General features: G+C 36.7%; 1 protein-coding gene across 1 annotated transcript in view; it reads left to right on the top strand.

Annotated features, from left to right (window-relative positions):
* Positions 1-13,711, top strand: part of RPS6KA5 (ribosomal protein S6 kinase A5) — an 81,781-nt gene extending 68,070 nt beyond the window's left edge. Inside the window, exons 13-17 of the mRNA XM_082484930.1 lie at positions 2,477-2,647; positions 6,061-6,252; positions 6,861-7,020; positions 8,092-8,255; positions 9,217-13,711. Of these exons, the coding sequence (XP_082341056.1) occupies positions 2,477-2,647; positions 6,061-6,252; positions 6,861-7,020; positions 8,092-8,255; positions 9,217-9,456 (927 nt within the window). The 3' untranslated portion in view covers positions 9,457-13,711. The remainder of the gene's footprint in view (positions 1-2,476; positions 2,648-6,060; positions 6,253-6,860; positions 7,021-8,091; positions 8,256-9,216) is intronic.
* Positions 13,712-14,550: the final 839 nt, after the last annotated feature.

The following is a 14,550-nucleotide window of genomic DNA, read 5'->3' as shown; positions in this document are numbered from 1 at the left end:
TGAAAAATCTGTACTGTAATCTTTAATGATCACAGAATCACAGAATTATCAGAGTTGGAAGGGACCTCTAGAGATCATCTAGTCCAACTCCCCTGCTAGAGCAGGATTGCCTAGAGCACAGTACTCAGGACTGCATCCAGGCGGGTCTTGAAAATCTCCAGAGAAGGGGACTCCACAACCTCCCTGGGCAGCCTGTGCCAGTGCTCTGTCACCCTCACCGTAAAGAAGTTTTTCCGTGTATTTGAACGGAACTTCCTGTGTTCTAACTTGTGCCCATTGCCCCTCGTCCTGTCACTGGGAACCATTGAAAAGAGCCTGGCTCCATCCTCCTTCAACCCACCCTTTAGATACTTGTACGCCATAATAAGGTCTCCCCTCAGCCTTCTCTTCTCCAGGCTAAAGAGTCCCAGCTCTCTCAGCCTTTCCTCATAAGGGAGATGCTCCAAGCCCTTAATCGTCTTAGTTGCTCTTCGCTGGACTCGCTCCAGCAGTTCCCTGTCCCTCTTGAACTGGGGAGCCCAAAACTGGACACAGTATTCCAGTTGTGGCCTCACCAGTGCAGAGTAGAGGGGGAGAATGACCTCCCTCGACCTACTGGCCACACTCTTCCCTATGCAGCCCAGGATTCCATTGGCCTTTTTGGCGACAAGGGCACATTGCTGGGCCATGGATAATTTACTGTCTACCACAACCCCCAGATCCTTCTCCTCCAAGCTACTTTCCAGCAGGTCTGCCCCTAACCTATACTGGTGCTTTGCATTCTTCCTCCCCAGGTGCAGGACCTTGCACTTGGTTTTGTTGAACCTCATTAGGTTCTTCTCTGCCCAGCTCTCCAGTCTGTCCAGGTCACGCTGGATGGCAGCACGGCCCTCTGGGGTGTCAGCCACCCCACCCAGTTTGGTATCATCAGCAAACTTGCTGAGGATACGCTCTGTCCCCTCATCCAGGTCATTAATGAATATATTAAACAAAATTGGACTGAGGAAGTTAGGATAAGGAAGCCTTCTTTTTTTTTGGCATTTATGTACAGTATGAGTACATGTGTGTAGAACAGGACACTTTTTTCCACTTTGCTGTACATAAAATTACTATACTCAGGAATATCTAAAAATAATGTTCTTCAGATTGCTCTGCAACTGAATAGGCTACTCTCAGCCAACCAAACCATTGTATTTTTAGTTGCTTCTGGTAGCTCCTAGGAGGTGTTATCTTCCAGATTACTCATGCACAATATTCTTAAGACCAGAACTTGATCAAAATCTTCTAGTTCTGATATTTCTGCAGTTTTGTCTGAAGTTCTGATTTTTAGCTTGCTGTAATATCAGTCTGATCAAATTCTGCATTAGCAGTCCAACCGTAGAGTATTGGGTTGCAGTCTCTTTTGGTGAGCCACAAGAAGTTTTCTAACAGAGGAAAGTCTATTTATCCTTTCCAACTTTCCTGTTGGCTATTCTTAATACATAAAGAAAATTTGTGGGAGAAGTTATCTTACAAGCACTACTAGCAATGTAACTAGTAGTCACATTGTTTGTTCTGAGTATTACTGCTTTCTGTCTGCGTAGCTCTGCTTCTGTTCCTTGATATCTAAATACTGTGCACCTTCTGTTCCTGACTATTTCTTTGAATTTCATTTTTTGACCTCTTCCCAGAACTTTTTTTTCTTTGCTTGCAAGTACTAATTTTGTTACTGTTATTCAGAGGAAGGAAATACTAGGAGCCATAACGTGCCTACATCCATTGCCTTTTGAGAATGCTAATTTCACTTTTCTGTCCTGAGAAGTCTGCTGTTTGTTTAATGGCAAGACATTTGAATTGCAGTTTTTGTGTGCTAATGTTGTCTTAAAATGTTGTCAAGGAAGTCACTGCTTATTGATTGTCTTGAACAGAAGAACCATCTAAGCAACCATTACATTTTTAATCAAAAAAATAATCTTTAATGTTTGGGAAGGTGTCTGTTGTGATTCTAATGATAAGAGTAGCTTTGGCTACTACTCTGTAGGGGATGAAGTCAGAAGAAATTCTAGATAATCATTGATTTCACAGTAAAGTTTCAGGGTGATTTTAAAGGATTTGGTAATATTAAATGGCTAACTCCTTATGCATATTAATAGAAATGTATCCCTACATCAGAACAGGCTTAAACAGCCAAAGTCTAGCTTTTTCCAGCTAAAGAAATGTCTAAAGAAAGGCATTTTGTCTCCCTGCAAACATATCTATTTACATGGAGGCATTGTGTTTTTGTAGATAGATATGGGTGGACATGGGGAAGACATCAACATTCTTCAATCTCAGTGAGAATAATGGGAAAAATGTCATCTGAGATACAATTTGCTGCTCCTTATTGGCTTCCCAAATTGGTATAAGCATCAGTTTTCTTTCTTTAAACTTTGAGACCCTATTGGAATAGCACCTAGGTCCTGAATGAACATTGGTCTGTAATGTTAAATTCCTAACTTCCCACATTTTTTTGTTTCAGCTTCACACATTTCTAGTAATGGAATTGCTGAAGGGAGGAGAATTGCTTGAACGTATTCAGAAAAAGAAACATTTCAGTGAGACTGAAGCCAGTCATATTATGCGCAGACTTGTTTCAGCGGTGAGCCATATGCATGATGTGGGAGTAGTCCATAGAGATCTGAAACCTGAGGTATAGTGACTTGCTTATATACGTTTAGACATTCAGTTATTAAATATCTGGAATGTGACATTTCTGTTCCTCCAGCTTTTTCTACTTCTATATTTTTAATTAAATGTTATCACTTTTACTTAGCAAATTCTGTAGATATTTTTCTGTTCATAGGTAAAAGTAACTGCTAGGAAACATTTTTAATTTTGTAAGTAGTTTACACTAACTTGTTCAAAAACATTCTTTGCCTATTTGGGGACAGTTTTTACTAGTGGTAAGTATATATTTATTGTATGAAACAGTTCACAAGTAGAGCTAGGTTGCTTGGGTACTTTGCCTGTTACATTTCAACCTTTTGTTTGATCTTAATTCCCTCGGTAGGGCTTCTTTTGGAGGTAGCTGCAACACCCTTGTACTGTCTTCTGTCCCAGTTAAACACAAAATGAACCACAAACTAACACAGCCAACTAATAAAGATGTGTGATTTGAGTTCAGTGAGTTTAGTAGTTTCCTGAAAGAAACAATTATTTCATATATATTTTCCAATGATTACTTGTTCTGGTATTTTTATTGTGCAGCCACATCTTGCCTTCCAGGCAATTCAGTTACTATGTTAAGGTTCAACGCTGGCTTTGTTCTGCTTCCTGGAGCAAATATTTGCTCCTTTTTCTTTGCCGACAATGGGCTTGGATATGTGTTAGTTTTCTTTAGCCCAAGAATAGTGTAGATTGATGTTAGTTCATCAATAAGGTTGTTATGTTGTATTGGTGATTACAGTCATTGTACCTCAGGAAAGCTACTCCTTTTGTACCTGGAGTTTAAAATGATCCACCATTCCTACCAATGTTTCATCCTTTTTTAACATAACTTGTGGTATGTTACAAGCATACTTATTTTATAGTAATTCCAATTCAACAGATAAAGAAGTCTGCTAGGTGTTGGTATTAAACTCTTTGAAAATCAGTCCAAAATAAATGCATTTGAAAATGTCTCTGTACTAAATAATTAAAGAAAGAGAGGCTATTGTGAAATTCTACTGTGTCAGTTGAAAATGTGGCTCTTGGAAAGTTTCTCTGCTGACATCAAGGAGAGAAACCAGCTTTTGAAACAAGTCATTATTAAAAGGATAAAACCCAGAAATCCTTTCTCTCTTCCTGTTCTCATCATTTTAGTCTTATTGCAATCTTGAACGTAAAGGCCAGATTCTGTAAAGCAGAGCTTCAGCTGCATGGTAAATTAGGCAGCCTTCAATTCTACATCATGTTCAAGGACAGAAGTCTGGGAAGTCCGAGTAATGAAGGGGTAGCAGCTTGCAGAATGCATTGCCTCCACAAAGTTGGACTTAACCAGCCTGTCTCCTTCCTGCTTCTTGTTTTGAAAGTTACTATTTTAGGTTCAGACATGAACTTAGTATGGGATATGGCTTCCCAATATAGATGCAGTTAGTGCACCTTTCCGTAAAAAGATACATAGGAAATTCTGTTGCTTTTCTAACAATTCCAGTCACATTCATTTGATGTTCAACTTTGACATCTAATGTGATACTGATAAGTCTATTTTAAAAAATATGGCTGATTACATGTCACTAAGGATGAGGCTATTTTTAATTGCATGGACTGGAAGACACTTCTGTTTAAGCAATAGTAATTAGATCACGTATCTTGCTCAGTAAAATAGAGGAAAAGTACTGGATAGAAAATAGAGAATTCAGAGAAATAAAGAATTCATGTAGCATATGTGACCGTTTGGAGCCTCTCAGTAGAGGATTTGAGGACTGTTTCTGTTAAGTGATCATTAGTCTGTAAAATGTGTTCTAAAGATACTAGAAAAAACATACCAAGGCAGAGCTGATGATGTTTATATAGCCTTAAAATATTTGTAGAATATAGCTTTAAGTGTGGGGTTTTGTGAAACACATTTTATTTACCTAATCAACAAAGTAGTCTGAACCCAACTTAGGACATTTGGACTGTACCTTTCTTTCTGTACATAACCAATTTCATTTTTGTCTTAAGAAAGGAGGTCTTGTTAAACCAATGTTACTGCAGTTCTTTACTTGTTGGCTATATAACATCACCATAGAAAACAGATGATTGTATTAATCACCTATCCTCATTGTATTAATATTTTTTCTGAAATTAAGCTTCCTTCAGATCCATTTTGCACATTTTAATATGGAAAACTGACTTTTCTGATTGTGCATCGAGGTATAATAGCAGTACCGAATGCAAAAATACTGTTTTGTAGGAGCTATTTTCTTTTGTCCTTAATGAATGCTCTCAGGTTCTCCTTATTGATCTGCTTGCAGTCCAGCAATCATTTTTTCCCCTTCTTAATGAGTTCAAAATTAATTGCTTTGGTTGAGTCACTCACCTTTTGTGTTACAAAATGGCATAGGGCTATAGGATTTCTAATAGTGAGACTTTTTCCAGCATTACATAGATGCAACAGCAAAATTTTGCTCTCTTCTCTCAGAAGTTCAAGAGGGGAGTAGAAATAATTTATAATTCTTCTTGGCTTTAGCCAGTTCTCCAAAGACTTAGCTTTGCTCTTGTATCTTTCTTGAGAAATATAACTACTCCGGGAAAAGAAGAACAGATTGTGCTAAATCTTCTGAACTGATAACAACTTGTCTGTCTTCAAGTCCGAGATGCCACATTCCAGTCTGTAAAACTGGAATTCACAGGGACTTACTGTATCAAAGTTTCTTTACCATGGTGTCAGGAGAAGGCCATTGGTTTGAGGTTGGACTGCTATGTGATTGTCAGTGCTTGAATGCTGTTGGTCCCAGGTCTCTTCCAGAGGAAAGTATATCTATGGTGACTTTGAGATCCATGCCAGACAGCAGTCAGTACAACTGCTGAGCTATTGGTGCACTTGCTAGTCCACCATCCTTTGCTTTCAAATTATTCTTTTGCGTTACTCTGCTCATGGCAATATGGTTTCAGTGTGTTACCACTTGAGGACCAAAGACTATTCAGTCATAAGACGAGACATGCGAGAAGACTTCCACAGACAAGAAAGCTGCCATTCACAATGTGCCAGAAGGAAGTGGAAGCTTAAGAAAATTTACTTTTGTTTGAGGAAGAAGGCAATTCTCCATTTATTTTTATGTCTTTGCTTTTTTTTCTTGTCAGTGTTCCCTGAATTATTTTCTGCACTGTTCTCTGCTAAATATCCGTTTTCATTAATAATCTCAGACAGAACTATCCTGACTTGCAGATAGACAGGAGGCAGATAAACACATGACATTTTCTTACATCCCAGAGTACTGTTACTTCTACTTTTCCATTTTTTTCCCAGTGTGTCCCTGTTCCTCTTCTCTAGATAATGGGAAGTTTTATGTAGTAATAAATGTTGGGAAAAAATAACTATTAAGTATTCTAACCAATTTTCTAACCAGTGCCAGTGTTGATTTTGTCTTTGCTTTTCAGAATTTATTGTTTACAGATGAAACTGATAATTCAGAAATAAAAATAATTGATTTTGGCTTTGCTCGTTTAAAACCACCTGATAATCAGCCTCTTAAGACTCCATGCTTTACTCTTCATTATGCTGCCCCAGAGCTCTTGAATCACAATGGTTATGATGAATCTTGTGATCTGTGGAGTTTGGGAGTCATTTTGGTAAGTGATGGAGGTTTTTAATTGTAACCTGATTGTATGTATTTACTTGTTGTTAAAATGCAAAGGACTTGACACAATTTCAGACTTGACTTGGGTAGATGCTGAATTCAAATGAAGGGAAAATACAGCTGCACAAATAATAGGTTCCAAAGACAGATGTTTTCCAGGGGTGGAGGGTTTTTTTTCCTAACAGTAAATTAAATTCAACATTTCTGGGAATAGAAAAAAATATTTGATACAGTCTGGTTCTTAAAAAGAGGGATTCTTGTTACGAGATTCTACAGATAGACATATAATCTTCCTACAGTTCCAATTCAGAGAAGGAGTCAGCCTGCATTCTGATTTACAGAAAATTAATTCCAATAGATATAAACTGGGTAGAAATACTGTTGTTTTGTTTATAGTTTCCTGAAACATATTAATGTTTTTTCTAACAAGAGCTCCCGAGAAAGTCATGCATATTTTAAATTTTCTGTAGCCTTGAAGTTATGCTAGTCAAAGTTTTATTGTATAGTACTGGTGATGCGAACAACAGCACTCCATATTTAGTAATAGGGTTGTCAATAAATATACTGTGTTTATTAATATTACTTTTGTTCTCATGACAGTACACAATGCTATCGGGACAGGTACCATTTCAGTCTCAAGACAAAAGTTTAACATGTACCAGTGCATTGGAAATTATGAAGAAAATAAAAAAGGGAGAATTTTCCTTTGAAGGAGAAGCTTGGAAAAATGTTTCTGAAGAGGCTAAAGAGTTAATTCAAGGTATGAATTCACAAATATTTCGCGTACCTTATATTTCTATCTCAAAGGATAAAATTTAGAGAACTGTACAGCATCTGGATGCTGTGAGAGTGCTTAACCTAACATCAGAGTGCCTAATTTGACAGAGGAGTATCCACAGCTTAAGCTATGCACTGACCCCTAATACAAGTTATGGGTAAAGATGGAGACATCAGAATGGCATTACAAATTGCTTGTGTGCCCAGCAGATAGCTTTCTAATGTAGGGATATGCTGATAGAATGTTAGCGGGGTTAGAAGTAACTGAAGAGCTTCAGAAAAAGTGAAGTCACTCTTTTAAAACTTATTTCAAAGCAAAGTTTTTCTTTTATGTTATTTTTGCTTTTGTAAAAACACCAGGTTATGAGATAAATGTTTTAAAAGCTGAGCTTTTGCAGAAAATTAATATATTGCTATCATTTTTTCCTCAGGCTGTTTTTGAATGCATGTACCAAGACTACTGTATTTCTGAGCTGCTTCATTCGCATTTGCCATGCTTTGATTCCCCTTAAGCTTTTGAGCATCTCATTATGTTTTCAGTATGAGATAGACACCAATTGTAATTCTACTAAGGTAGAGTTCTGAATTTTTGTAGAAGCAGGCTCGTAAGGAATGTTTCTGCCAAAATGTAGGCATCTGCAGATTCAGACTGCAGTGGATGTTGTGGTTTGGGTCGGGCTGGCCACTGAGATTGAGTCGCATGCTCTACTGACTGAGCTAGCCTAGAGAATCTGAGGCTAACTCTCTTGAGCTTTGTCCTAGACAGATTTTAAGTGAAGAAGTCATTTGGTAGTTCTGAGTTCGTGTGAAAAGAGGTGTGAGTAATCAAACAGTTAAATGGCAGTTTCTCGCGTTTACTGATTCTTCTGGACAGGATGGTAGTATAACATTGTGTGAGCCTTATCTAGGACAAATATTGGTATACCTAGGATAAATATTGGCATTACTTACTTATCAAAGCAGTGTATGAAATCTTCTTTAAAAATAATTGCATTTTCTATTAAAAGAAGATAAATAGCTCACAATTTAAGGTAACATAATATATTTCCATTAGGACTTCTAACGGTGGATCCAAACAAAAGAATTAAAATGTCCAGCCTGAGATACAACGAATGGCTTCAGGATGGCAGCCAGCTGTCATCCAACCCTCTAATGACTCCTGATAACTTAGGCTCTTCAGGAGCTGCGGTGCACACGTATGTCAAAGCCACTTTTCATGTAAGTTCCAAGAAATCTTATGTTGTGCTAAATTTTGTAATGTGTTAATTGAGTGTTTTGTATGTTTTCTCTTTATTAAAAATATGTATTTTCATTACAACTCAGTGATTGCTTATAGTTGCAATTTCTTCCTCCGTACCTAACATCTATGATTAAGTACAGTGGAAACATGAATGATGAGGCAAGAATAAATTTCTTGAAGACATTTACACTAGTGGGGTTTTGGAGACTGAGACACAGCTGTTCATGAAATAACAATTACAAATATTCGGTTTCTTAGATAAATCTATTTCAAGGTCTTCAAACTTTTATAAAAAAGAGAAGAAACTTTTTGTTTAACTTAAGTAACTGACTTTGTCCTTTTTGTTACAAAATCGAGGTAAGATTTCTGGAATATATCTAGTACATGGTTTTAATACTTTTTTAAATGGACTTGCTTGTCTGTCATAGTATATTTCCTAAAAATGTTTGAACTGCAACTGTATTACACAAACATAGTGCTGATTCTCGTGATTCCTTGTACAGAGAATAAACTGAAAATGGGCAGACTTATGCTGAAATACTTGTAGATGCTTGTTACCAAGAAGAGAAAAAGAAAGAAATTGTTACGTGGAGGGATTCTGATAATGCAATGTAATTTGGGCTGAAAGAAAAACTAATTAAACTAAGTATAATTTCTGAAAATATAGTCTCAAATAGGTTTAAGGCTTAATAAAAATACTTCTAAATTTAAAAAGAACAAGGAGGGGAAGGTGCCAATTAATAATGTTATGTATTGGCTCTTAAATACATGTAAAGGCTAGTAAAGTTATTGTTACAGCTACAATAAGAATTAGCAGGGATTTGTCAAGAGATTACAGTTTATCTTATGACTTACCATAGAATATTCTTAATAAGCTACAAGCCATAAAATGTCTTAAACCTCTTGAAAAGCTTAGACTTACCTTTTATTTTTAAACAGGCCTTTAACAAGTACAAAAGAGAAGGATTTTGTCTCCAGAATGTTGACAAGGCACCTCTTGCAAAGAGAAGGAAAATGAAAAAAACAAGTACAAGCACAGAGACACGTAGCAGCTCCAGTGAAAGTTCACATTCTTCTTCCTCTCATTCTCATGGTAAAACTACACCTACAAAGACACTGCAGCCAACAAATCCTACAGATAGCAATAACCCAGAAACCATCTTCCAGTTCTCTGACTGAAAAGCAGAGAACATCCCGTCTTGAAGATTTAAGTGGTTATAAACTTGGTAGTACCTATATTGTCTTCTCCCACCCTTCTTCCATGTGGCTTACAGGCTACAGGATTATGTCTGTCGCTTTACAAATGTATTTCTATCATACCTTTTTAGCTTTGTATTTCAATTCATTTTGTTTTAGCATTAAGTTTGGTATCACTGGATATAGTATAATACTATTCTACAACCAACATTGTATTCTCTTAGGGCTAAATTAATAGCGTGCAGTCAAGCTCAAGGTAAGGAGCTTTGGTGCTCTTGGTGCAGCTTCGAGGAAGACTGTTTCTCAGTGTCAGAATCTTCCTCCCAGTTTCTTCCCCACTGTTCAGAAAAGGAAAGCCCTGTAACACATATAGAACTGTTGGATCTTCTCCTTTTACCCAGCTCTGTGAAGAATGTCACAGAATTTGATTCTTCATACATGTAAGGAATCATTGGTACAATGCACCAAAGCAGTATAGTACTTTAAGGCCTTTTAAATTTGTGGTTACATTCAATCCCATTTATTTGAATTTTAAGAGCAAAATGAACCGTTATGGAACTCTTACATTGTTTTTAAAAGTAACTCCATGTATCTTGTTCTAAACAACTGGTAATGTAAGTCTTAGGGTTTTTTTTTATTTATTTAATTTTTTAAAAAACATGTAGGGCAAAAGACGTTTGATAAGGTGAGGTGTCTAGTACTGTGATACAATAATTTTTATTTCTGCTTTTTGAAGTTAGTGACTTTTAAAATGTTTTACAGATTCTAAAATGTAATGGTATAAGAGAAAGTGAAATTTCATATTGAATGCTTTGGAAAATGGTCACATGTTAAAAGATCTATTTCAAGAATTAATTATAATTTATATTTTCTTTTTGTATTTACACAATAACTTTAAAATACTAAGATTTTTTTTAAAGATGCAAAAACTCCAGTTTCGACATTTGTTATTATAGGGTCCATACAAAATGTATACCAAGTTATTTGAATTTTGCATTGTGCAAATATGGCAGTTTAATAGTGACTGTAAAATCTTAGAATATATTTTTTCTTTTTTGCACTTTATAACATCAAAAGGAGATGTTTTATAATAAAGTGCACTCAGATCTCTCTTCCTACAAGGTGCTGAGCACTGTTGTACTGGGTTGAGTGACCTGACATCCACTGTAATTGGTGGTTGTGGTCATTGTGAAGGAGAATTCTGTACATTGCAGGAGTGAATCCCTGTATTACCCACTGTTTTCATTCCTTACTTTAAACTGCAAAGTTCTTTCTATCTTGCTTTTACATTATATATAACAAATACTATACCTGGGCACCTTGTGTAGTGTAGATGTTAACAACTTATGCACTGGGAATACTAAAGGGAAATTATATTGAACACTGTGCTTCACAACTTGTTCACTGTGGTGTTCTACAGTGAAGTATTTCCTACTGTGATAGTATAGTATGTACATAACTGTTTGGAATCATAAATGTGACTTACAGAAACATCAGCATAAACTTTTAAATCAGTATATTTTATAAATTTATGGAGAGCTCTTTTATTGCTCGTATTCTCAATGACTACGGGTAACTTAAGTGCTAGACATGACTCCAGTTTTGCAAATGCTTACATGTGTAAGTTTCCACTGAAGTCAGAGAGACTCCTTGTGTAAAGTTGATCCTATGCCTAAATTTGTGTGATGGAAGACTAATTGACTAGGGATTTTGTTAACAGCTTGCTTTATCTCAAAGTAACCTTAATCCAAACCCTATGCAAAAAGGTTATAGGAATTGTTTATATCAGTGGTTTTATTTATAGAATTATATCAGATATCAGTATTGACAAATACAATACATCCATGTTTACAGGGATTGTGTGTATCAAACCAAGGCTTTGAAGCCCAACATGTTTGTTCTGTGTTTCTTTGATATTAATAACGGCATTCTGAGGTTTTGGAATTGCTCATGTGAAATAGTTTACTACTTTCTTGATGTGAATGTCAACAGTTATTGCAGCATTAATTTCAGGTTGATGTGAATATTGAGATTTGCACTGTTTATGTAGAAGTAGTATATTTAAAGATCAGTATATGTGCTAATAAGACAACCAATTTTAAGTGGCCGATGTTAAAATATTGAAAAATAATTGTCAGTGTAATATATTCAGGTTTGCTTTCTGAATGCTCTCTTTGGAAGTAATCTCAATAGTGAACATGGCTCATTTGTAAAAGAATACTTTCCCTCTCCCCAATAAACTTGCTGTAAATACAACAAACAATCCACCATTAATACTTGTTATGCAGACAGTACAAGTGAATTGGGGGGTTGGAGAACAGCTTGCTTGTAAAATTTGCACTTTGGGAAGTTCTTGGAATTTGTTGTCTTCGGGGTGAGGACAGCAAAAAGCAGTTGTCGGTTTGATTTCATTTGAGTATAAGAAGCTTTTGGATACCAGGTGGATTTGGAATATTGTGGCCCAGCTGAAATAACTTCCTAAGTTAGGTACACAGTACCGTTGTTTCCCTGTTGGGACATTTAAACTGTTGCTTGACAAACTGCTGAAACCAGAAAAAGAATGCTTGCATAAAATACTAAATGCTAGAGATAATGACTATATTGTCAGAGTTTTTTTTCACACAGGTTTTGAGAGACTGTTGTGAGACTAAAATTACTAGAATGCATCTCTTTTATCAAAGATGACCGTTACAGATGAATATTTTTGTGTCCTCTTTGTGCTCTAACTGTAGTTATTAAATAAAAATTTAAAAACAGGGTAATTCTTTTTGGCAGGGGTAAGTACGTTTAGATGCCCCCTTGCATTTGCTTTGAACCAGTTACCTAGGGTAGCTGAAACGTTTATCACTTCTGACTTGCTGCTGCCTCCAGGTAACGGAGCTCTTGAGGAGGTGTGTTTGACACTAAGCTGTCTGAATTTTTAGATTAGCATCTTTCCATAAACAACTGCTGATCTCCAATTACATTGTTAAAACTGAGTTGCAAACCAGGCAGCTCAAGAGCAGGTTCACTTCTCGTTCAGATGTCCCTGCAAGAGACTAGTGACTCTTGGCAGAACGATGTTGTCTCAGCTTATTCTGTTGCCCAGCCTGTCACTCTAGGGTCGGATAAAGACCATGGGCCAAATTTTTCATACTCATACCACTATTTCAAATCTGAAGTGTACAAGCCAATCTTCATTAGTACTATAAATACTTTGTATTGCCTTGGTTAAAGAGGTCTTAGAATGTAAATTGTGTTTATACTCAGATTAAGTTTCCTTCACAGTGCTGCTATGTGTCAAGCAACTTTAATGTCTAGTAATGGTGTCTCTCTACTGTCAGAAATGTAATGCAGTCAGCAATATTGTGGCAGATGTGTCTGAAAGATCAAATTTCTTATCAGTAAAGATTTAAATAACTAGTGTGGTTATTAATTTAATCTTTAAAGTACTCAATATTCTGTAAAGCTATTTCTTTGTAATATTTTTAGAAACGCAAATATTAGTAATTAAGAGGTAATTCTGCTAAAGGATTTAGAGGCATACAAAGGAAGTAACATGATTTACTGTTCCTCTGGCTTAGTGAAATTTCTACACTTTTATATAAAAGCAGCTGAAATGTTGTTTCTTAGTAGAAGGGTCAGAGAATTTGGCATGTGTATTGTTTACTGCTATGAAAAAACCTTTATTAAATGCTTTATTAAACAGTTTTGGGGAGGTAACACAAAAATGCAGTATTGCATCAGAATGGATTGAGGCTTTAAGTTGGCATTGCTGATGTACATATTTTCTCAGCCCTTTTCCATTGCTGCTTTTCTGAAGAAAATAACGATACCTGCACAGCCGTATACCCTAGCACTCATCCAGGAACAGAATAATTCTTGTCAGAAAATATTCACAGAATGATGATGTATGTTTATTGGTTGTGATGAAGTGTTGCACAAGTGTCTTACATTTTTAATATGTGCATGTATTATGTGCATGTATGTAGATACATGCTGTATTGCACGTCTAGGCCTCAATTTAAAGTAATACGCCTTGTTTAAGACAACCTGTACTTAAAAGCGAGTTCTCAGCTCATACAGAGGACCAGACGAGGGGGCTACAACAAAAGAGGAAGAAGGTTATGGGAAGTCAGAGATGAGAGGCTTCTGGGAAGATATTTTCAGGAGTACATTTCTCCCTTCGCCATCTCCATGTGCGTGCAATATTCACTGACACCAAATTGTAAGCTTTCTTGCCAGTTACCCAGCATAAACACATTTCCTAACTCTGAAGGTCTGTGAGTGTGTGTGTGTCTACACCCATGTGTGTATCTTTATATGACATTTTGGTCATCAGTTGGAATTTTTTGTTATTTCTCAAGTATCGTTCCAGGTATTTTTACCAAGTTGGTGGTCTTCATTCTTTTCCCCCAGTCTTTCTCAGCACGGTTTTGTACATTGTGAAACATGACATTGGCTTCCTTCAGTCGAGGTAGTTGACTGAATATTCTGGATTGTGAGTTGAACAGGAAATAATGTGGCTGTTTCTGCTGTAAAGAGAAAAAAGTGCTTTGATTTTTGTCTACCTGTGAGAACCACTTCTCAGTTTGCTCCTTTGACCCACGGGGCACTGGATTCTATCAAAAATAAGAAATGCAGAGCTGTTGGCTAGCTCTTGCCTGCCATTCCTCATTTTTATATATCACTCGTTCAATGGCTTCTGGATGTTAAGAACACCTGTGTAGAACAGAAAACTTAGGATGATTCCTGTAGTCTGCACTAGTAAATAAAGTGATGCTTTCAATTATGTAGACCAGCTGGAGCAGTCGTCTTTGTTGTGCCCAGAAGCAGCAAGGGCGGTGAAATGTAAGACACCTGCAGTAATGTAAATTTGAAGAAAACACCTGTATTTTGACAGCCTTTGTGTTCTGTGTGATGGAAAGGGAAGTCTGTAGCTGCCTGGGAATCGATGGTAAGTGTTTAGGTAGATGAGATGGTATGGGCTGGTGTGGCAGCTTGGTGTTGCCCACAGGGACATTCCTGATCCTTTCTTCTGGCCACATGCTCCACCCTTTTCTTGGTTCTGGTGTTTATACCACCTCTCAGCCAGCA

This window comes from Vanellus vanellus, assembly GCF_965231255.1.
Source record: "Vanellus vanellus genome assembly, chromosome: 6".
NCBI classification, from domain to species: domain Eukaryota; kingdom Metazoa; phylum Chordata; class Aves; order Charadriiformes; family Charadriidae; genus Vanellus; species Vanellus vanellus.
Note: the sequence above shows the minus strand (reverse complement) of the source record. Positions and strands in the feature narration are given on the sequence as shown.